The sequence below is a fragment of the Staurois parvus genome, unplaced genomic scaffold (genome assembly GCF_062004578.1).
Source record: "Staurois parvus isolate SC_StPar_1 unplaced genomic scaffold, SC_StPar_1.0 ptg000151l, whole genome shotgun sequence".
NCBI lineage: Eukaryota > Metazoa > Chordata > Amphibia > Anura > Ranidae > Staurois > Staurois parvus.
Window position 1 is genome coordinate 1,280,207 of NW_028317947.1, and position 24,757 is coordinate 1,304,963.

General features: G+C 43.2%; 1 protein-coding gene across 1 annotated transcript; it reads left to right on the forward strand.

Annotated features, from left to right (window-relative positions):
* Nucleotides 1-8,450: 8,450 nt before the first annotated feature.
* Nucleotides 8,451-21,833, forward strand: PGAP3 (post-GPI attachment to proteins phospholipase 3). Its single transcript, XM_089674313.1, has 8 exons — nucleotides 8,451-8,855; nucleotides 14,772-14,869; nucleotides 15,847-15,999; nucleotides 16,080-16,142; nucleotides 16,247-16,308; nucleotides 17,076-17,212; nucleotides 17,339-17,543; nucleotides 20,511-21,833. Exons 1-8 carry the CDS (start codon nucleotides 8,690-8,692, stop codon nucleotides 20,572-20,574), a joined length of 948 nt encoding a protein of 315 aa, XP_089530439.1. The 5' UTR covers nucleotides 8,451-8,689; the 3' UTR covers nucleotides 20,575-21,833.
* Nucleotides 21,834-24,757: the final 2,924 nt, after the last annotated feature.

Below are 24,757 nucleotides of genomic sequence, written 5' to 3' on the forward strand. Positions count from 1 at the left end.
AACACTGTGATGAGGCAACTAATCTATAGAGGTACTGTGAAGGTCTATAGGGACCCTCTGATGGGGCAGTTAATCTATGGGGGCACGCTGATGGGGCAACCACTCTTTTGGGGTACTGTGATGGGGCAACTAATCTTTGAGGGTACTGTGATGGGGCAATTAATATATGGAGCCCTCTGATGGGGCAACTGATCTACAGGGACACTGTGATGATGGAGAATGGTCTATGGGGACACTGTGATGGGACAAACTTACAGTTGTGACCAAAATTATTCAACCCCCAATGCTGTAAAGGGGTTTAGGGACTATAGTGTACATTTGGAATTGTATTCAGAATCAAATCCTACAAGGACGTTGTAACTACCCAAATGCAACTAAAATGACATCAATTGTTTATGTAATACAGTAGTAAATGGTTCTTATGTGGTTTCTTCATTGCCACAATTATTCAACCCCTTAAAGACTACCACTCTGAAGAACAGAGGTTCATACAGGTGCTTTCCATCAGGTATTGAAAACACCTGTGGATGTCACCGAGCAGCAATCAAGCATAATAAGCACCAATTAGGCAGCTTTAAAATGACTGTGATACTCAGCTCCTTCTAGACATTTACTGGTGTGGTTACAAACATGGTGAAGGCAAGAGAATGGTCCAGGAAGACAAGAGAAGAGGTGATTTCTCTTCACAGGAAGGGCAATGGCTATAAGAAGATTGCAAAGATGTTAAACATACCAAGAGACACCTTAGGAAGCATCATTCGCAAATTCAAGGCAAAGGGCACTGTTGAAACGCTACCTGGTCGTGGCAGAAAGAAGATGCTGACTTCGACTGCTGTGCGCTACCTGAAGCGTAGAGTGGAGAGAAGTCCCCGTGTGACTGCTGAGGAACTGAGAAAAGATTTGTCAGATGTGGGTACAGAAGTTTCAGCCCAGACAATAAGACGCACACTGCGTAATGAAGGCCTCCGTGCCAGAACTCCCAGGCGTACCCCCTTGCTGTCTCCAAAGAATAAGAAGAGTCGACTGCAGTATGCCAAAAGCCATGTGGACAAACCACAAAAGTTGTGGGATAGTGTTCTGTGGACTGATGAAACAAAATTAGAACTGTTTGGGCCCATGGATCAACGCTATGTTTGGAGGAGGAAGAACAAGGCCTATGATGAAAAGAACACCTTGCCTACTGTGAAGCATGGTGGAGGGTCAATCATGCTTTGGGGCTGTTTTGCTTCTGCAGGTACAGGGAAGCTTCAGCGTGTGCAAGGTACCATGAATTCTCTTCAGTACCAGGAGATATTGGATGGAAACGTGATGCAGTCCGTCACACACCTGAGGCTTGGGAGACGTTGGACCTTTCAACAGGACAATGATCCCAAGCATACCTCCAAGTCCACTAGAGCATGGTTGCAGAGGAAAGGCTGGAACATTTTGGAGTGGCCATCGCAGTCACCAGACTTAAATCCGATTGAGAACCTCTGGTGGGACTTAAAGAAAGCAGTTGCAGTGCGCAAGCCTAAGAATGTGACTGAACTGGAGGCCTTTGCCCATGAAGAATGGGCGAAGATACCCGTAGATCGCTGCAAGACACTTGTGTCAAGCTATGCTTCACGTTTAAAAGCTGTTATAACTGTAAAAGGATGCTGTACTAAGTACTAAGATTGAATGTCACTTGGGGGTTGAATAAAACTGATAATGCTGTGAGCACAGAAAAGACATTTGTGGTTATTTCATTATAACTGTTATGTTATATTTGTCTGACCTACAAGTGCCTCTTTAATGTAAATGTAAGCAAGATGACTGAATGATCAAAAGCAATGTCAAACTGGCCAAAACACTCAATTTCAGTGGGGGTTGAATAATTTTGGTCACAACTGTATCTATGGAAACACTAATCTATAGGGGTATAGTGATGGGGCAATTAATCTATGAGGGGCAACTAATCTATGAGGAGCCTGAGCTGGGGTAAATGATTTATTGGGACACTGCGATGGGACAGCTAATCTATGGGGCACTCTGATGAGGAAATTAATCTATGGGGGACACTAATCTATAGGAACATTGTGATGGGGCAATTAATCTATGGGGGACACTAATCTATAGGGGTACTGTGATGGGGCAATTAATCTATGCAGACACAGTGATGGGCAAATGGTTTATAAGGAAACTGTGCTGGTTCATTCAATCTTTGGGGAAAACCAATAGGGGCAATTGATTTATGGGACACTGATTGGGGCATTTTAATATTTGAAATGTGGATGTGATTGGCCTACTTATATTTTATTATAGAGTTATTTACTTGTCTTACATGTTATTTCTGTTACAGATTGTTGTTTGTGGAAGGCCAGAATAAAATGGCAGCCAGTAAAGGAGCTCAGATTCAGGGAGATCACAGGAAGGAGGAGATGAATGACCAGAAGGCAGAATCCAGGGCTCAGAGAAGGCCGGTCACCATGAACAGCTCAAAGGCCAAAACCCCACTGGAAGCTCTGAGGATCAGCACCAAGCAGTTGCCCCAGGAGGAGGTAAAACCTGATCTACGAACAATGTCTTTGCTACAAGTCAGCCTCCAGTCTGGCCTGCTGATACTCCAGATTATGCTCCAGTTTGGTCCACTTACACTTCAGTTCATTCCCCATTATAGTTGGACAACATTACAGGTCATCTGTAATGACCATTCTCCCAAAACTCCAGGCCTCCCTGTGCCCCAGTCTACAAATACTACATATTAAAAGTTAGCAGGTCCATTGATAGGGGGGTACAGGCAGTACTTCCTATTGGGTCAGCGGGGGAGGGGGACCAACAGAGGCTGCCTGTGGGTAGGTGTCCAGGTCAGGTAGGCTGTCCAGTTCCCCCCTAATTTCCTATGGCAATGCAGCCTAGCCCTGTCATCTGAAGTCAAGCATTTTCTCCCTTTTATATCATGGCTCCACACAGCCACCAGCGATCCATGCAGCCAGCCAATCACAGCTCCCCTCCAATGGCTGCTGCAGGATAGACAAGCGGGGGTGTGCTGTGCTGGACTATCTTTCTACCATATACTGTACTTGTTACTACTGTCTAGACCTGAGCAAGCACTAAGGGCCCGTTCACACAGCAATGGATGGCTGTCACACACAAACCACAGGGCTCTAGTGTGCAGCAGCTGTCCGTTCTGGCTGCAGTGGGTCAGCGGTAGAGGGAGGTGGGCTTTCTTCCTGGGGTGCATACTGCCCTAAATGTAAGTACCACTTGGTGCATCGTCATGTTTCAGGGTTAAACGCCTAGTGTATGTGTATGGATTGGTTTTGTTGGATTGTTTTTCTATAGAACACTATATACAGTATGTCCCAATACACCTCAAGAATGTATCCTTCCCATATAACTAACTATATAGGAAATGATGAGTGATCTATTGTCATAGAATGTTCTGTATATCACTCCACAGTGGGGATATGGCAGGTTCTATTTCAAAGTAAAACTATAGACAAAGCTTTTTTTTTTCATTTTGGATAGAGTAGGGGGGTTATGGCCCCTGTCAGTTTGTTTTTGCCCTCTTTGTCCCAGTTTGGAGATTTACTTTCACTTCCTGACCCACAGCCAAAACAGGAAGTGAGAGGAAATCCCTGCAAATTAAGGGAATTTCTTGGGGACCTCCAGGTCACCAGAACTAGTGTCGCCATTGGAAAATTCTTCCTCTGGTTCACAGATCAGTCTAGGGGTTTCTTTTTGTTTTTTTTTTAATAGGGAACAATGAACTTGGAAAGGGATAGAGAGCTTGGGATACCCCGGAACTGCAACACTTGTACAACCTGAGCACTGCTTAGCTTCTGATTGCTCTGAACAACTGTATTGCACAACTGCCGGCTGTACTGCACAACATGTGGATGCACTTTCACAAAGTAAAGTCCCATAGGATCTCTAAGCTGTCTGTGACCTGTATATTGCAAAATGATGTAGCGCTGGTACCAGTAGGGAGAAATGTGAAACGCATAATCACAAATACAAATTAATAAGATGCTTCATATAGAAATAATATATCAACATATCATAAGCTTATATAAACAACGTAAATAAAAACAAAACATGCAAAGTGATACATTTCTCAGGCCCTGCCTTTATAAAGAGGTCAAATGATAAAGTGAATAACCCCTAAATGTTGAACAAAAATGATGAAAAATAAAAATCTATAAAGTGCCAACAACACTCGCACAACTGTGTGTAAAATATGATCCTAATGGGTCATTAATGTGCCAAGAAAAGTCCAAATGGGACTAGTGCATCAATTGTGACCAAAATTATCCTAAATTGGATCTAAAGGTGATGGGAAAGAAAGAAAAAAAACCTCTTACAAAGAGTCCAAATGGGACTAATGCAGTGTTTCTCAACTCCAGTCCTCATGGACCCCCAACAGGTCATGTTTTCAGGATTTCCATTATTTTGCACAGGTGATTTGATCAGTTTCACTGCCTTAGTAATTACCACAGCTGTTTCATCTGAGGGAAATCCTGAAAATATGACCTGTTGGGGGTCCATGAGGACTGGAGTTGAGAAACACTGGACTAATGCATCAATAGTGCTCAAGTGCTGACAAACCCAAATGCACTTGCTGCATATAAATAATTCCCCCAATCAACACAAATACTCCAAACAATGTGAACCGCAAACACTACATAACGCACCTAAAAGATGCATGTGTGATGATAAATACAAATGATCACATAACGTCCATACAAAAACCAACAGAAAAAACGCATGACACTGAAAATGCGTTTGCTAACCATTAAATACAAATAAAGTGCCCAGTGTGGTGAAAAAACACCATATACTCCTATAAGATGAAAAACCCCTCGTGATGGTGGATGATAAGTGTGTCAGGTGACAGGAAGGTATCCAAAATTAGCTGCAATGCACGCTCACCTCCTTGTCTTGACCTGCACAGGGCCAAAACACTTATAGGATCTCTACACTGGATCCTCCATGTGTGAAACTCCTCTGGAATCTTGTCACTCTCCCTGCAATGGTCTCCCCTCAAGTGTAGGCTTACTGGTAGTAGACCTCCTCTCCAGGCGGATATGCAAATTGTGGCCAATTATCTCATCATAAAACATAAATAGACACTTCCATAGTGTAACAGCTTCAATTCTTCTGAGAAGGCTGTCCACAAGGTTTAGGAGGGTGTCTATGGGAATGACCATTCTTCCAGAAGTGCATTTGTGAGGTCAGGCACTGATGTCGGAGGAGAAGGCCTGGCTTGCAGTCTCCACTCTAATTCATCCCAAAGGTGTTCTATCAGGTTAAGGTCAGGACTCTGTGCAGGCCAGTCAAGTTCCTCTATCCCAAACTCGCTCATGCATGTCTTATGGACCTTGCTTTGTGCACTGGTGGGCAGTCATGTTGGAACAGGAAGGGGCCATCCCCAAACTATTCCCACAAAGTTAGGAGCATGAAATTGTCTAAAATGTCTTGGTATGCTGACGCCTTAAGAGTTCCCTTCACTGGAACTAGGGGGCCAAGCCCAACCCCTGAAAAACAACCCACAATGCAGTCAGGCAAGTACCGTTCTACTGGCAACTGCCAAACCCAGACACGTCCATCAGATTGCCAGACAGAGAAGAGTGATTGGTCACTCCAGAGAACATGTCTCCACGCTCTAGAATCCAGTGGTGGCGTGCTTTACACCACTGCATCCGACGCTTTGCATTGTACTTGGTAATGTAAGGCTTGGATGCAGCTGCTCGGCCATGGAAACCCATTCCATGAAGCTCTCTACACACTGTTGTTGTGCTAATCTGAAGGCCACATGAAGTTTGGAAGTCTTTAGCTATTGACTCTGCAGACAGTTGGCGACTTCTGTGCACTGTGCGCTTCAGCATGTGCTGACCCCGCTCTGCCATTTTATGTGGCCTACCACTTCGTGGCTGAGTTCAACTGACAATTGCGCGGTCATACAATGTTGCACCTAAATGAAATTTAAGTCCCTTTTTTCCCACAAATTGAGCTTTCTTTCGGTGGTATTTGGTCGCCTGTGCGGTTTTTTATTATTTGCGCTATATAAAAAAAAATACTGACAATTTTGAGAAAAAAATATTTTTGACTTTTTGCTATTAAACATGTCCAGTAAAAAAATTTTAAAAACCAAATTTCGTCATAAATTTAGGCCAAAATGTATTCTGCTACGTCTTTGCTAAAAAAAATCCAAATACGTGTAAATTAATTGGTTTACGTGAAAGCTACAGCGTTTACAAATGGCGGTATATATACTGTAATTTTTTTTTAACTAGTAATGGCGGCGATCAGCGACTTATAGGACTGCAGTGGGCATTCTGTCACTGGGGGGAACTGACTTGGTGTCACTGACATCCCCAGTGACACCAATACAGTGATCGGTGCTAAGAAAATGCACTGACACTGTACTAATGGCACTGGGCATGAGTGGCAATCAAAGGGTTAACTGTGTGCAGGGAGTGTTTTACATAGGGGGCTGTGTCTGTGTGCTTCACTGTGGCTGTATTGTGCTGTGCATCCAACGCAGTGTGCCGGAGCTGACAGAGAGAACTGTTAGCAAACAAAACAGATCTCCCCGTCGGAGATCCTCGGAAATCACCGGTTGCCGGCCAGTTATCACCTTCCGGGACCCGGTGATTGACAGCTGCGGCTCGCGCACACCCCCCCACCCAGAAATGCAAAATCACACACACACATATATATATATATGTGATTCTGCGCACCGTGGTGCCCTGTAGCACTATTTCTGCTATAGGGCGGTCGGGAAGTGGTTAATATGTGCTCGGGTTTAAAGGGATGATGTGGCAACCCTAATCACACCGTGTTCTGCAAACTGATTTTGGGCTGTTAACTTAACCATTAGCCGCCCGGCCAATAGCCGTTTGGCGGCTTGAAAAGCGCTGCAGCTTTCCGGGTCCACGCCATTTGGCGTGCTCCCGCACATGCGCCGTTTGCGCTATTGCAGAGCGGCGCAGCAGCGGGATCTGTCACCGCCCGTGCACCTCGGACACGGCCGATGACAGATCCGAGTACCGGCTCCCGTTGCCGGTACCATGTGACCTGCCGCGACCAATCACAGCAGGTCACATGACAGTTGTATACAATGGATGGCTTCATTCATGATGCCATCCATTGTATACTAGTGCCTAGCTGTGAATGGTCACAGCTAATCACATGCACATGTCATGTGATTAGCTGTGACCAAATCACAGCTAAGCACAAAAAAAAAAAAAAAAGCTGAATGAATCGATTTCATTCAGCTAAATGCTTGCTTATAGCAAAGTAATTCTTTGCTATAAGCAAATTGTGTAAAAAAAAAAAAAAAAAAAAAATACTGATCACTTCCCCAAAGTAGTACAATGTTACTATGGTAACATTGTACTATTTTGGTCATAGTAAAATATGAAAAAAAATCTTAAAAAAAATAAAAAAAAATGTAATAAAAAATTAAATATAATAAAAAAATAAAAAAAAATTAAAAAAAAATATAATTTTTTTTTTTTTCATACTGTCACCAGTCAGTGTCCCTGTTCACCGCCATGCCAGTTATATGATGACGCTGTACTGCACTGGTGACAGTATGTAAAAAAAAAATAGTGAAAATAATATTTTTCATTTTTTCATTTTCGGAAAAATTATGACAAAAAAATACAACTTCAAAAAACTCGCCATGCCTCTTATGAAGTACGGCGGACTGTCTACTCAGCAAAAAGGGGTCATTTGGGGATATCTGTACTATTCTGACATTCTTGGACCTCAAGAAATTAGATTGGCTGTCAGTACTTCAGGATTGATCAATATTCAGATCTATACCATAGTTTGTGAACTCTATAACTTTCCTACAAACTAAATAATACATCCTAATTTGGGTTATTTTCACCAAAGACATGTAGCAGAATACATCTCGGCCTAAATTTATGAAGAACAATTATTTATTTGTAAACTTTTATAACAGAAACAAAGAAAAATGTGTTTTTTTTTCAAAATTTTTGGTCTTTTTTTGTTAATTTAGCAAAAAATAAAAACCCCAGCGGTGATTAAATACCACCAAAAGAAAGCTCTAGTTGTGTGAAGAAAATGATAAAATTTTAGTTTGGGTACAATGTTGTATGACTGCGCAATTGTCATTCAAAGTGTGAGAGCGCTGAAACCTGAAAAATGGCCTGGGCAGGAAGGTGTAAAATTGCACGGTATTGAAACGGTTAAAGTACACACTCGCAGTGGTTCTCATGAATGGGGTGCAATTATGATGCAAATTCGGCACCACATCAGTGTGATCCCGGGCTCCCTGACAGTCCGCACTCCCAGTGTGTCCTCAGTCTTCAGGGTACAGTGATACTCCACCTGGGTGACTGAGGACATCTTTTGGTGGAAAGGAGGTACTGCACTGCAGCTGCTTTTTCTTTCTGCCTATGGGACGTTCTAGAAAGCAAACCCTGCCTCAGCGATTGGCTAGAAGTCACAACGCCCGCCTCCCTCCTTGGTTATTTGTAAAGTAGACGAATGTGGAAATCAATCCTGACACTGCGACTCTGGTCAGCTAGGACAGAAGGCGACTCTAGGTGAACGCCGAGTCCTCGCGCTGCTGGCTCCTGGAGTACAGACGGCACTATTGAACGCGTGCCCTGTTTCCGCAGGGAAGGTATTGGCGGGCGGACACAGGGCGGAAGCAGTGGCCGAGAAGGCGGAAGTCCCGGCTCCCCCGGTCATGGCACCGCTCCTTGTTCTGCTCCTGGCCGGGGTGGTGAGTGCATCCCGCGGGGACCGGGAGCCGGTGTACCGGGACTGTGTGAACGCATGTGAGCAGAGGAATTGTACCGGGAGCCGGCTGCAGGACTTCCGGGCTGAGCAGCCCCTCTACATGAGGCTGACTGGTGAGGGGGCCCTCTAGTGACAGGGGGGAGTACAGTGCATGGTGTATCTGGGGATCCCTGCTGGATGTCTCTTACACATAGAATGTCCCTTCTCTATACTCTCCTTGACATTTCCCCCATCAAATTAACCCCTTGGCCTCCAGAGGATTTACCTCCCTGCCTGACCAGGCCATTTTATGCGTTAAGGTGCTGCGTTACTTTGACAATTGCGCGGTCATGCAACGCTGCACCCAAATTTATGTCCTTTTTTTTTGCCCCCCACAAATACAGCTTTCTTTTGGTGATATTTGATCACCTTTGCGGTTTGTTTGGTTTTTGTTTTGCGCAATAAACAAAGACCAACAATTTTTTGGGGAGAAACCCCCCAATATTTTTACTTTGTGCTATAAAACATGTCCAGTAAAATATAAAAAAAAAAAAAAAATCTGGGCATAAATTTAGTCCAGAATGTATTCTGCGACATGTCTTTGCTAAAAAAAATCCCAATACAAGTAAATTGATTGGTTTACGTGAAATTTATAGCGTTTAAAAATGGAGGTGTGTGTATATATACTGTAATTTTTTTTTTTTTTTTATACTAGTAATGGCAGCAATCAGCGACTTATAGCGGGACTGTGGTGGGCATTCTGACACTGCGTGAGAACTGACTAACTGTCACTGACATCCCCAGTGACACCAATACAGTGATCAGTGCTAATAAAAAGCACTGACACTGTACGAATGACACTGGGCAGGAAGGAGTTAACATCTGGGGTGATCAAGGGGTTAACTGTGTGCTGTTTTTCTTCGGTGTATTTCTTGGCGGTCGCTTGGTGCCGGCGGAGAATCTCTGGCTGGGACCCGTTGATCGACATCTGTAACCGCCAATGGCGGCGCGGGTAGGACAGTGCGCGCACACGCGCCCCCTACCGGGAAATGCAAATCACATGTGTTTGTATGTCTTGCCGCCCTGTAGCAGCATACAGGTGTACCTTTGTCGTAACTTTCGATTTACGAATGAAAATAATGCCTCGGTTTACTAATTTTATTTATTTATTTTTTTTTTTTTTCGCAATACGAATGGATTAATTGGTTTTCAGTGCATTTACCAATTATTTTTTTTATCATGTCCTTGTACAGTATTTATGCCTTTTTAAAGTGCACTTTATTAAAAGTTTTGAACAGATAAGACTTTTTTCTGATCTCCGGAACGGATTAATTGGTTTTCAATGTATTCCTATGGGAAACCACGTTTCGGTTTGCGAATCTTTCGCCGTTTCAAAAGTCCTGCAGAACGAATTGAATTCGTATGCCTGTATCTGCTATTGGGTAGTAGGGAAGCGGTTAATGGGGAACTGAAGGCAACACTTTTTTTTTTTTTTTTTTTCGTTCATTATGAATAAAGTACGGTTAGGCTCAGATCTTTATTTGTTGGACACACACAAAATCATACGCTTTCCCAATACACCGAGAAATATGCTCCCTTTTAGCAGACCTGCAGGCCCGCCATTAATTTCATATTCTGCAAATGCCTCCATCAGTACCATTTGGCTGCAACTGTCAACAAAGCTTTAGGGACGGTATAACCCCTGTCAGTCCTTTTTTTATTTATTTATTTTTTCCCCATCTGCCCTCCATTGGGAAGGTTTCCCTTCACTTCCTGTCCCATAGCCACAACAGGAAGTTAGAGGAAATCCCTCAAAGTGATATCAGGTGTCAGATCCTAGTTCTAACCCACCCAAGTGATCCAGCAGGGCCAATCATATGGAGATGAAAATCTAAATGCAAGGACTTCCTGCGCTAGGAATGGGGCCCTATTCACCAAGCTGCTGACACAACACTCCTTACCAACTAAAGTGAATGAATAAATATATATTTAAAGTGCTGCGCTATCTCTAAATGTACTAAATAATTATAAATATAAAGTGCAACACTAATTATACAAGTGCTCCAAATAATACCACAAGGTACTAAATTAATGTGCAAAATAGTGCATACAAAAAGAAAGTGCAAACCGTGTATTCCAATTCTTACAAATAAAGTGCAAATTAGTGCTAATCTTAATCTCTCCAACCATCTGTTGATAAATAAATCCACAGAAAATAAATATATTGTCCAAATGCAACAAAAAACTATTTTTCTTCAATCTTCATGCATGTGTCACACGTGACCACACTGTGTAACTCCAAACTTTAGCCGTGATGGCCTCTCATCTCCTTACCCCGACCCCACAGGGTCAGCTCGCTTCAAACAGGACACCTCTTTGATAGCTCACCAGGGCCTCGCCTCTAATACTCTATCAGCAGTCAGCTCCTCGGTTCATATATAAACAAGAGAGACTAACATAGTGTAAACCTGTTTATTTACTGATGGAAGTATGAAAAAGATTGCCCACTCACATTTATATTCGTCTTCTCACAGGCCTTCAATACCCCATGCTATAAATCTCCTGCATGGGTATTTTGATACAGGGATTTCAAATATGGCCGCCACGCCGGAAATGACGTCACCGCGCTCCCAGAATCCTCCTCGCGTACCGACGCGTTGCGTCACGGTAACACGTGACTTCCTCAGGGTTCCCTCAGGGTAGATGTATGGCTGCAGGGCCAGGCATGATTCAGCTGCTTATGATTTGCCCAGTACAGTGACAACTGCTTGGCCGCTCAGGTGGGGTGCCTGAGCTTATTCTTAGTTGTCACCAGTATGTGTCCCCATTAAAGGTTTCCCCTCTATTTATGTTCTGAGGACAGCCCAAAATTTCTTCTTTATTTTCTCCAATTATAATGTAGCCAGGACAAACAGACGGTGAATCTCCCCAGCAAGGGCACAGACGGCAATAAAAACTGACAGGTGTTCTAAGGCTTCATTCACACTTGTGCGACTTCAAAATCACGCAATGTGATGCAACTTTGGTTGAGAGCGACTTCCACCAAAGATGATCGTTTGTGCTGTACAAAGTTGCACACAAGCCACATGTATAACATTCAGGTACAACTTTCATGCGATTTTGGAGGGTTTACATTGAAGTCTATGGGCCTCAAGTCACATGAAAGTTGGACCAAAGTAGTGCAGGAACTACTCAAGTTGCACAGATACGAATGGTACTCATTTGAAAAAATGGGGTCCACTTGTCATGTGACTTTGGACCCCAAAAGTCCCAAGACAAGTCACACTAGCATGAATGGGCTCTAATTCCTCTCCACTCAATCTAAAAAAAAAAAAAAAAAAGTTTTGCCTTTAGTTATACTTTAAAGCCGTATTAAAACCAAAAATGTAATATATTGGAGCTTACTAGATGTGGTGGCTGCATTAGTTTTTTTTATTTCTTTTTTCTCTGTTTTTACCTGGTCATCTGGCCAGTAACACACCTCCTGTATTAGAGCGCCCCCATTCTGGATGAAGGAGCACAGTGGCACTTTTGGACAGCAGCATTGTTAATCTTAGGGGAGATGAGTGTTAGATGTACTAGCTGGTTTAGATACACTAACAACCTGAAGCCAGTCTTCAGCTCACATTGCAGTTACAGCAACAGTTTTTTTTCCTTTAGGGATAAAGGTTTTACATAAATTAAAAAAAAAAAAAACTGATTAGTGCTAGCCCCCCTGTCAGTGGTAAATGGTTTGCCTGAACACTGCTACATTTTCAGGAGAGCTTGTTCTGTTGAAAACCAACAGACCTGCTGACTGGATCACCAGATGACCATAAAGGAAAGAGAGCCTAAAAAAGAAAACTAATGCAGCTATCATGTCTAAGAATTGGTAAGCTGCAATATAATAAATGTTTGGGTTTAAAGCGGTAGTTAAGTCTGCCACAAAAAAAAAACCTCCTCCTGCAAGGTAATGGCATAATGTGCTAGTATGCATGCGTTGTCTTTCTGTATTGTTACCCATTTTGTATGGCTTGTATCTCTGTATAGTGTCAGCTTTGCCACTGTTGCTATTGTGTGAACTAAACTGTCATTGCAGGGCTTTTCCCCTTTAAACTAAAGCTCATGTCACTGCTGGTGTCTCAGTGTTGGGTTCATTTCAAAGCAGGTCACCACTATGGGACAGCAGAAGGACCCTTCTATCCAGCAGCTGCCTACAGAGTTTGAGAAGTATTTCTCAACATTTTTTTCATGGATAAATTCACTTAGAAACAAAAAAAAAATTCACTTTTTTTTTTTTTTTTTTTTTTTCTAAGGCACAAGTAGAGCATTGCACCCAGCTCCAGCAGGCTTCTGCAGACTTGGTATAGTTCTCTGCCCTGACCTCCTGTGTGGGCAGACAGTTACTGGAGAGCAGGAAGAATCCATGAACTACAAGAAAGCTCATCAGCGCCCTCATAGTTCATTGGGAACTACAAGTTGTCTGCTGCATTGACAGATGGTACTTGTAGTTCATTTGTAAATGACTGATGAGGCTGTGAGAGGAGCCTTGCATGGATGTGTTGGTGCAGGAGAGGATCCCCTGCCCGCTGTTGTGTGGGAGGGGGGGATCAAGGAACAATGCAGAACCTGTTACATCCGTATTTAGGGTGTGACATATACAGTGATCAGAAAGTGTGCGTAATCTTGAGACACCTCAGTTGAAATTGTAACATTTGTAATTGTTTATCAATGGGAAAACTGAGCGCTCAACAGCCTTAATGAAATTAACATCAAAAGTCCCCCCCCCCAATCTCATTCGTCTTCCCATCTCATAAGCGGCCCCCCTATACATGACATTAGAGGCCCCCCCAATCACAGAGATTGATTTACTAAGCTGGAGCACACAATCTGGTGCAGCCGTGCGTGGTAGCCAATCAGCTTCTAACTTCAGCTTGTTCAATTAAAGTATTACTAAACCCACAACAGTAAAATCAGTCTGTATATGCAGTAAAGCATGATTGTTATACTCACTGTGGAACGTATTGCATTGTGTAAAAAGGTTGTGTGGTCCTGTCTTCTCTGATCCTCCTCTTTCACGTTCCCCATTTCATCTCCTGATGGACTGCAGCCTCAGGAACACTGCACATGCTCAGTTTGGTGTGTACTGCTAGAACGTGTGTGTTTTTTTTTTTTAAAACTTTTTCTTGGGAGGTGTGACGAACGAGGCGTCAGACCCCTGACCGCCTCACTGAACTCGTGACCGAAGGACTAGCCAATCTAAAACCGCGATGTCACATGTGTAACAATGTCACGCCCAGCTGCACCCTGCACAACCGTTTTCCAGCTAATTGGACCACAATCGATGTACTGGGACTGATTGTTACTGGGCCAAGTTAATTTTGAAATTAACCCTTCACACTGCCACCTCCTTTTTGTACAGAGAAAGAGGAAACTCGGCAATCTCAGCAATAACACTATAATGGTTGAGGTAATCATCTGTATAACACTGTCACCGCAGACTGTTTATACAGAGGGTTAAACAAACACAAATATTTACAGAAAAAAAAGATGTAACCAATATATAAATATACAGAGAACAGCACAGCAAAGAGGTAACAGGAGGTTAAAGGGTTAAAGTACTTGCCAATCAGCCTTGGGTTTGCAGATCAAGTTTCAAAGCAAAAGGGCACGTCTCCCAGGTTGGTTCTGATGTTAAAAGGGAGAATTCAACTTCACTCTCTTAGGCCTGACAGCCCATTTTGTAGTTCCCCCAACAGGGGGTGTCTTTGAAGTCAAGGACCAATGCCCCGTTTAGGGAGGGATCGTCTGGGCGGATACCTAAACTAGAGCCAAAATCTCTCATAGTTCATATTTTGCTCATAACTTTCCCTATGCACAAGCTTTTGCAGTTTTAGTAAATCGACATCAGAGTCCCGTCAACATGAAAAGTCAGCAGCTTCCTCCATATTTTTCTCATGCGAAGTATTTACAAATGTGTGAAGAGATACATGAATGATAAGCAGCTGAGATGGATCCAATGGAATGTTTACTTATACTCCTGTTTTTACATCTGGCTTTTCTTTCACCAGGCTGGGTATGCTTGGATGACTGTCGTTACCAGTGTATGTGGGACACAGTTTCCCTTTATGTTAAAGAAGGATATTCTGTTCCCCAATTTCATGGCAAGGTAAGTGTTAAAATATATTAATGGGTCGTATTAAAATACCAGCTTTTCACTCCGTTTATATTTTAGTTTAGCTCGCAATATGTCAAGATTCTTTGCAGCATGTTATACATGAGATAAAGCCTGGAAGTTTAAATGTTTGGCCTCCTGATCAGTTTTTTAGAATGAAAATTTTACAATATATTTCTCAGTTTGCAAAGTTAAGTGTTTCTAAAGGTTAAAATTTTTTTTTTTTTTTTGTAAAATAAAAAAACATGTCTATACTTATCTGCTGTGTACAGTGGTTTTGCACAAAGCAACTTGGATCCTCCTCTTCTTGGGTCCACCGCAGGCTCTCCTGGCTCCTCCTTTCTGTTAGGTGCCCCCACACAATAAGCAGCTTCCTATGGGGGTTCCTGCTGCTCCATGTGTCCATTCACACATGGAGCCGTGGCTTGGCCCCACCCCCTCTCTCCTCATTGGCTGACTGTGATTAACACCTCACTGCCTCCTCATTGTCTCAGCCAATAAAGATGCAGAGTCCCATTACAACTGAGATTGTCATTCACATTGCTGGATAAGTATACATTGCAGGCTCCTCCTTTCTGCTAGTGCCCCCACAGCAAGCTGCTTCCTATGGGGGTACCCGCTGCTCCATGTATCCATTCACACACTGAGCCATGGCTTTGCTCTGCCCCCTCTCTCTCCTCCATTGGCTGACTGGCTGTGATTAACACCTCACTGCCTCCTCATTGTCTCTGCCAGAGTCCCAGGACAACCTCCGTTGTCTTTCAAATCGCTGGATCGCGATGAGGCTAAGGTAGGTATTGAGGGAGCTGGGGGAGACGCTGCACGCAGAAGGTTTTTTTTACCTTCATGCATAGAATTCATGAGGTAAAAAAACTTCAGCCTTCACAACCACTTTAAACTTTTATGTGGATAGATCATAGACAAATTGTTCCTTACCTTAACTTTTTTTTTTTTTTTTTCCTGTTTTACAGTGGCCATTTTCCAGATTCCTGTTCTTTCAGGAACCAGCATCTGCCTTGGCCTCTTTTCTCAATGGCCTTGCCAACCTAATGATGCTACAGCGTTACCGCGCCTCTGTTCCTGCCTCCTGCCCTATGTACCACACCTGCCTCACTTTTGCCATGGTATGAAAAAAACTTGTCTGTAAGTATGTGTTTGGAATCTTCTGTTTTATATGGATTAACCTAATTTTGACTGTATTCAGGTCTCCATAAATGCCTGGTTCTGGTCTACAATTTTTCACACGAGAGACACTGCGATTACTGAGGTAATGAGTTGAAGGACATGGATTGCTTGCACTTGTGTGTGCATTGCATGTGTGCAGTGTTCTGTCAGTCTGCATCCTGCCACATTCACTGTCTGTCCCCGCAGAAAATGGACTACTTCTGTGCCTCGGCAGTCATTCTGCACTCTATCTACCTGTGCTGTATGAGGTGAGTGAAGAGGAGGAGAAAATCTTAAATGGGTAATATATTTGACATTTTATAAATGTAGGGAAAAAAAATGAAATCTTATCTGTGCAGGACTGTAAGCAGTCTCATTTCACTTTTAATATTGCAAACACACTCATTGCTCAATCGGGAGCTCTCTGTTGCCTCCTCTACTGTAGGCACCCATCTTTGCCACCCCTATTGTAAGTGATTTCCCTAGCCTGCCCTGCTCTAGGCACTCCCTCCATATTTTTATTTATTTTTCATACTGCAGATGCTCCAGCCACCCCCATTTTGCAGATACACCCTATAGCAGGCCTCCTTCCTTGTCATATTTTCAGAATCTCTCCCCTCACCTCCAGTGTCACTGTTTCTTTTCCTCACCTCCCAGTATTGCCAGCACTCTCCCCTCACCTACAGTGTCCTACTGGCATCCTGCCCTTACCGCTGGCATCTTCCCCTTGCCTTGGCATCACCGGCATCTTCCCCTTGCCTCCGGTGCCGCTGAAGGCCTGCGCCTTGCCTCTGTCGTTACCTTCTCCTCACTTCCGGCTCCCTTCCTCTCTGCTGTTGCCTGCTTGCTCCCCTCCTCTCTGCTGTTGCCTGTGTTCTCCCTGTGCCTCCATTTATTGCTGGCGCACTTCTCTCGACCTTGTTGTTGATGGCCTCCCTTCACTTTCTCTTTCATTATTTTTATCATTATCCTCTTTTTATAAATTATGAACGCATATTATGTTGTGCTGACCTTCAGTATATTTATTACAATTTAGGACTTTGGGTCTTCGATATCCTTCTTTTGCTACTGCTTTTGGTGCTGTCCTGGTGGTACTCTTTGCATGCCATGTGTCTTACCTAACCCTGGGACGCTTTGACTACAGCTACAACATGCTAGCAAATGCCAGCTTTGGTAAGTCCTCTTGATAGCATTACCTTCTCCCTTGCCTTTTTTGTTTTGTCCTCCCATCTCTGACATTATTATTATTATTATTATTATTATATTTTTTTTTTTTTTGTTTCTGTTCTCTTGCACCAGGTATGGTTAATCTGGTATGGTGGTTGGCATGGTGTTTGAAGAGACGCTCCCATCAGCCATACTTGTGGAAGTGTGTTTTGGTGGTGGTCCTACTACAGAGCCTAGCTTTGCTGGAGCTGCTCGATTTCCCACCTGTCTTGTGGGTGCTGGATGCCCATGCCCTCTGGCACTTTAGCACCATCCCTTTGAATGTTCTCTTCTATAGGTGAGTGACACTTTTTGGTCAGTACAGTAGTCCTATGTAATGTAAGATAGGTACATGCTTGAGTTTCATTTACCAGTTCTGCAGACAAGGTTCCACTGAACTCCCTGCGAAATCTGATTAATGTGCACAGGAAAGGAATGCTTGTTTCTTGAGATGGTGGTCATTTTGTAGGGTAATGTGTATTAATAGTGAAGTGAAGTTTTTATTACTATTCATAATTTTGATAATATTGTCATTATGTTTATTACTGCTTTAAATAGTAATCAAGTCAAAAACAAAAAATTTATATCTTGAAGCCTACCAGTTCTTAGATGCGGTTGCTGTATTGGTGTACCTTTTTAGGCTTGTTTATGTGATCCGGCTGGTAGAGCTGGCCATAGATAGAAATTTGGCTAGTTCAGCAGGGACCATCTGAATTATGATCAATCAATGGCTGTCCCCGCTCCAGAGAAGTAGGCTTTAACAATCGGTTACTTTTGTACAAGACTGTTAGAAAATTTCACTCAATTATTGCGTGCATCCAATTGGCTTCAGCACTGATCAGTATATTCTGACAGTGGCGAATACAGTGGTGTAGGATTCCCCCATCCACCTCAATTGTGTTCACTTTTTTTTATTTTTTTATTTTTTTTTCTCTCCTGACTTTTTCATTTTAAAGTTTAAAAAAAAAAAAAAAAAAAATCCTTCTATGGCCAGTTTAAGCCTTCTAATTTCAAACTCATTTAACAAACCAAGCCGTGCTTCAATTGGTGTTGAAATTAATCATTTAACACTGACTGGTGCTTACAATAGCTGTAACTACTAAAAATGTTCGTTGGAGTTTAATTTGTTAGTCAAGTCTTCTAGTGCATCGAATAGTGCCTTCCTCCCCATACTGACAATATTGCTGTTCAAAGATGTCTCCAGACATCCTAATACAGGAAATGTATTACCAGCTGGATGACCTGGTGGAAAGTCTTAAAAAGATTTAATGCAGCCACCACATCTATGAATTGGTAAGCTGCAATATATAACATTTTTGTTGTTGGGTTTAATACTGCTTTAAAGTAGTAGATTCCCACCCCAGAATGATATATTGCAATATAACTTCATAAATCTCCAGAGCATTATACAAAAGAACACATCCCTGGGATCTCTTTAGGCATGCATGCTCAAGCAACTAGTCAGCATAGTGCAAAGAACACAGTAGCTAGTAGAGAGGAGAATGCACATCTAAAGGGATCCCGGGTATGTGTTCTTTCTCCAGGAGTGTGCTGTGACATTTACAGGAGCCTGTTGGCCCCTCCCACCAAAATCAGAGCAGCCAGATAGAAGTATTTTTGTAAAACAGAATGATTTGAATGAAACCTTTTAATTGCATGTTAATTGGAGAGAGCGGGACAAGGAAAGGTGTAATGAACTAGGAGTTGCGAGAAAGAGAGCACACCGAGGCAGATCACACGAAACCCTACTTGCGGGTGTTTGTTGGGGAACAGGAGGACACAGTAGGGGTAATATGCTACAGTAAAATTAAATAGTTCACCGGCAGTAATGTGTCACCACACAGTCCATGTAGGATGCAGGCAAGAGTCTAATGAAGCAGGGGTCCAGGGCAGAGGGTCTGGGCAGAACAGGGTTAATCCAGGGCAGAGGGTCTGGGCAGAACAGGGTTAATCCGGCACACAGGACAACGGTGGCAGAACTCTGGCACAGTGGGGGTTAAACAACTCGCCAGCCAGCAGTGAAGAGCTGGGTGCCAGTAGCAGAGGTAGGTCAGGCAGGGGTCTTTCTTGGTTCATCAGTCCTGGTAAGGGAGGGGACTGTAGGGGTCTGGCCACAGCACAGAACCTCACAGCATGGCAATCGAGCAGGGGGACGTCTGGTACCCAGGCCTCACTCCAGCATTTTATTTCCTCCGCGGGGCACATTCCTGTTGTCCATGTAATCTGAGACTTGGCTTTGAGTTACCCTGACTACAGGCCTCGTCCCCTGTGCACCAGCCCCGCACGTGGAGCGCGGAGACAGGTGAGGGAGGGTTGTGCAGCGACAGGGTGACCTGCATGTGGTGAATCCACAGCAGGACATCTGGCTGCCCGGCACTTGGGCGCAACCTCAATGGGGGGCGCAGCCCTCTGGTGGCAGTGGGATTGTGAAGGTCTGGGGGGTAGTAACAGGTGGGGGAGCTGTGACCCTGTATGTCCACAAGACGTACAGAGTGTTCGGTCCTACTCCCTCCTTACTGGCTGTGATTGACAGCAGCGGGAGCCAATGTGTCTCAGTCAGTGAGGAGAGAGAGACCCAGGAGAGCCAAGGCTCTTGTACACATCGCTGGGCCGAGATCAGACTCGGGTAAGTCTCTAAGGGGGAACTGAGGAGAGAGCTGCACATTGAAGGTTTTTTACTTTCATGCATAGAATACAGGAAGGTACACTTTCAGCCTTTACAACCACTTTAATATTTACCTGTCCCTCCAAGACAGTAAAGATCAGCATCAAGGGTGAAGAGCTACAGTGCATGAAGACTTTTTGGCATCTGAAAAAATTCTAGTCGTTTCAGATGCTTGCTCCCCACTGAGCTCTGTTGTTCAGTCCACCAGTCTCTAATTCAGAATTGTGTCCTGTAGCGATGTTGGGGCTTGCAGAAGGAATAAAATGGCAGAGAGGAGAACTAAGGTGTCTGGTAGTTCTGGAAGTGTTTGGATGCTGAAGAGCATTCAGCAAGCTTTGCTATTCATCGGAGCAAACATGGACAGAGCGGGCTGTGGGATGGGTCAATCTTTTCTTTACAGTGACACCCCTTCTTCCTTTTTTTTTTTTTCCTTTTTTTTTTTCCCCCCCCCCCTTTTTATGTTTTTATTCCAGTTATAAAAGCATAACTAGTTTTTCGAAGCATACCTGCTTGCAATTTTTGTATTGGAATTTGCCAATTTGTAAATGAAATCACTGCATTGCAAATGTACTTGTTAATGACTTGTTTTTGTGACTATAGCTTCCTGAGAGATGACAGCCTGTACCTGCTTAAAGTGAACTCTGATGTGCTAAAAGTGGACTAGTCCTAGAAGAACTCATGCCTGGGTCTGGATTTTGCACTGGTTTGCTCTACCCTCTGAGATTGATGCCCGGGAGGCTTTTATGAACCATATTAATTCCCTCTTGCAGTAGGAGGGTCTCTGAAGTGCCTTTTTAGTCTTACTATTCTAAGTGACTGTGTACAAGATACCTTCCTGCATTTGATACCCAATGCACATTGGATCCATGCGCTTAGCTTTCTGTATAATAGATACCTTGTGGTGATTGGAGCATATATTATAAACTGCTGTGACAGGTCTCTAACCAGTCTTCGTGGGACCACTAATGGGTCATGTGCATAAGTGTGTGTTGTCAGATGGCTTGTGTTTGACACAAAAGGTCTTACATTGCCAAATCCTAGCAATGCTTATATATGTTTAGCGATGTGTACACTTTGTTACAGGAACTATGATATATTGTCAAAACCCAGTTATGGGGTAGGCAAAATAATTTTAAATTCCTGAGCTAGATAAGTCTAGCCTAGAACCTAGCATGCACTCTTAAGTAGCCAGTAATTTTTTTATTACAGGTACTTTGTATAGCGCCATCGGTTTACGCAGCGATTTACATATTTATTACACAATCACATCAGTCCCTGCCCTCAGGGAGCTTGCAATCTAAGGACCCTAGCTCATATATACATATACTAGGGACAATTTAGACAGGAGCCAAATAACCTACCAGCATGTCTTTTGGAATGATGGCAGAAACCCAAGCAGGCACAGGGAGAACATGCAAATTCCAGTTAGGTAGTGCCGTAGTTGGGATTTGAACCAACAACCCTAGTGCTGCAAGATGGAAGTGCTAACCACTTGGGTACTGTGCTGGCAAGTAATGTATTTGTCTTATAAGAACAAAAAAATATGGGAGGGGCAGTTTGGTGCTGTCTTTACTGTTTTAGACACATAGGCTAATTGACTGCAGGATTAAAATGTAACCAGGTGTATAATAGCTGCAGGATTAAAACGTAACCAGAATTTTTTTTTTTTTTTCTTCTTTGGAATGCCAAAAGTTATATTAGATTGTATATGATTGCACACACTTTATATCTTGTCAGCTTGTAAATGGAGCTTACGTGACCTGCTGTAATAAATGCAGGTATTAATCCCCCTTAATGTTCCTCGTACTGCGAAAAGGTCATAAGACACTGCGTGTGCTTACTATGCTTCTAGGGCATTTGTTGCCAATGAGAGATGGCAGTAATGATGTATTTGGAGGAGCCTTAAAGTGATTCTGAATGTTGTGTTTTTGTTTTTTTTTTCTTTCTTTTTGTAAAATAACAACCATGTCTATACTTACCTGCTATGTGCAGTGGATTTGCATAGAGCAAGCTCGGATCCTTCTCCTCTTGGGTCCCCTGCAGGCTCTCCTGGCTCCTCCTCCTTTCAGTCGGGTGACCCCACAGCAAGCAGCTTGTTATGGGGGCACCCACTGCTGTGTTTCCAGTCACACACTAAGCCGCAGCTTGGCCCCTCTCTCCTCATTGGCTGACTGGCTGTGATTGACAGCAGCGGGAGCCAATGGCTCCCACTTGTTGTCTCTGCCAATGAGGAGGTAGATACCTTGGACAGCCAAGGCTGTCTTGCACATCAATGGGGTTCAGGTAAGTATTGAGGGGGCGGGGGGAATTTTGCTGCAAACAGAAGGTGTGGGGTTTTTTTTTTTTTTTTTTTTTTTTAACCTTCATGCATGAAGGTAAAAAACTGAGCCTTTGCAACCACTTTAAATGGAGCTAACATGTGCTGTGATCTGATAGCCTTCAGACAACCTTCTACAACAGAAGGCATTTACATCTTTCTACAACAGAAGGAATTTTAATAATTTAGCCCTGATTCACACTGATGTGGTTTTGGGATGTGTTTTAGACCACTCTGCTTCACATGAGAGCGAGACCTACGGAATTAATCCAAATTCGCAACTGTATGAACATCACATGAAAAACGCAGTGCTATCCAAGCTGAATCGCACTAGTAATCTGGAACTCGCACCACATCAGAGTTGACCTAGCCTGAGCTGTGTGATAATTCACTTAAATAATCTGGAAGTCAGTTTTTTGTGGGGTGGATAAGGTAACCAGTCTAATTATTAGAATGACCCTGCCGTCAAATCACATCTCCAAGCTTGTTTCAGAGTATTGAATGAGGTGGGAAAGGTTTGATTGACCCACTAAGTATTTTACTGTCCATAGCTTGGATGGGGAAAGCTTTTACACAACCTATTACTAGTCTTGGCTAAGACAGCCATGGCTCTGTTTTTGAGCTCCACTTTCTTCCCCTCCTCTGTTTATTTATTCCTGTAGAGAATCTAACATCGGTTTAGTGACCTTCTACAAGCACGGTTTTACATTTTTGTGTAGTTCACTAAAAGTATGGAAAACTTACTTCCGAGGGGTGGGAACTGGGTAGGTCACAATCAAAGCCAGTGGCGAGGGAACGGGGCTTGGCCAAGTCCCGCTGTCTGTCTATAGACACAAGCAGCGTGGCTGGGAGTGAGCCAGCATAAGTGCCTTCATATAGGGGCACTCGCCAGAGAGGAGGATCCAGAAGCACTGGCGGTGGACCTGAGAAGAGGAGGATTGGGGCAGCGTTGTAGAGCAGGTAAGTATAAACCTGTGTGGGTTTGTGCATTCAGCACATGCACTGATACCCAATAGGTTAATTGACCACTGTTCACTTCCGAATATCCTAATATGTGGGGAAGGTGGAGGGTCTTTAATTTTTATCTTTTATCTTTAATTTATTTTATAAAGTTTTTTTGTGTTTGTTTGGTTTTGTTTTTTTCACTTTGCTTTATTAATTTGCTTTATTACTATCACAAGGGGGCTGAAAAGCCTTTGTGATTAGTACATTTTATGGAGACATCAGGGATCTATTAAACTCTTGATGTCTCTCCTGTACTCCTATTTGTTTACATTCCTGTCTGCCACTGGCAAGAATTTGAGAGCCATGAACTTGGAAGTGCTTAGAGTTCTTCTGGGTTGACAACAAAGTGGGAGGTGCAATGAAAATAATCACCAAACGCCCTCCATTTGCCATTCTGAAGAAATCCAGTCCCCTTTGTGTTCATTCCAAAGTTTTACTCAGACTTGTGGTACTATGTATGTAATGGGTATGCAGAGTAACTCTTGGGATTAAAGTAGAACTCTAGGCAAAACTTTTTTTTTTTTTTTTTATTATTATTATTATTATTTCGGATAGAAAAGGGGAGGGTTGTAACTCTGCTCAGTTTATTTTTTGCCATCTGTGTCACATTGGGGAGATTTACCTTCACTTCCTGTCCCATAGCCAAATGGGAAATGAGAGGAAATCCCTGCAAATTAAGGGAAATACTTGGGAACCCCCAGGTCACCAGAACTAGTGTCCCTATTAGAAGATTTCCCCTCTATTTCTTTTCTGGGAACAGCCCAAAATGTGGGATTTTCTTTTGTGATATTGGTAAACCGGACAAATAGACACAGGGTGAATCGATCTAAGGGTGAACAGACAGCATAAAAACCTAATAGGTGTTCTAATCCATCTCCATGCTGTCCAAAATTTAAAAAAAAAAAAAAAAAAAAAAAGGAAGGTTCATTGTTAATGCTAAGAGGGGTCAAAGTGTAATTTCACTTTTGTTGAGGAAAAAAAAAAAACAATCTCCTCCGCATTATCTCTGTACATGGCAAGGACTTTAAAAAACTGTGTTGCAGAGTCTTACCTTTTTCTGCTGTGAAGAAATAGTCATTTGCTTAGTCCATTCCAGACTGATTCCTGAGCAGGAGGTCCTGCCCTCATTTTTATCATCTCATAAAATCTTGTGGTTTTACTGAAGAAAGCTGCAGTGTCGGCATCCCTTTAGTAGGCAAGCCTTCGGGAGGATTTCACTAAATATAACTCCTCTTGCTGGGGATGCTTAAGGCCCCATGCACAATGGGCATTTGCCTAGTTCTCCTGAACGCCTTTCTCCTGGGAGGAGAAAAGCTGTGTCAAAACCGCACATAAGCTGCGTTTTTAGTAAATGCGATCCTCTCTCCTTCCTTGTGACAGTTGGCCAGGGATCCTCTCCCCACACCTGATTTCACAAATTCAAAAGATTGCAGCCGCGTGAGGCTCTGCCCACACAGCCGTGTCATTCATTCCCAGAGTTCTGTGAATTGACTACAAGTACTGACAGCCTTAGTGGCTGATTGCT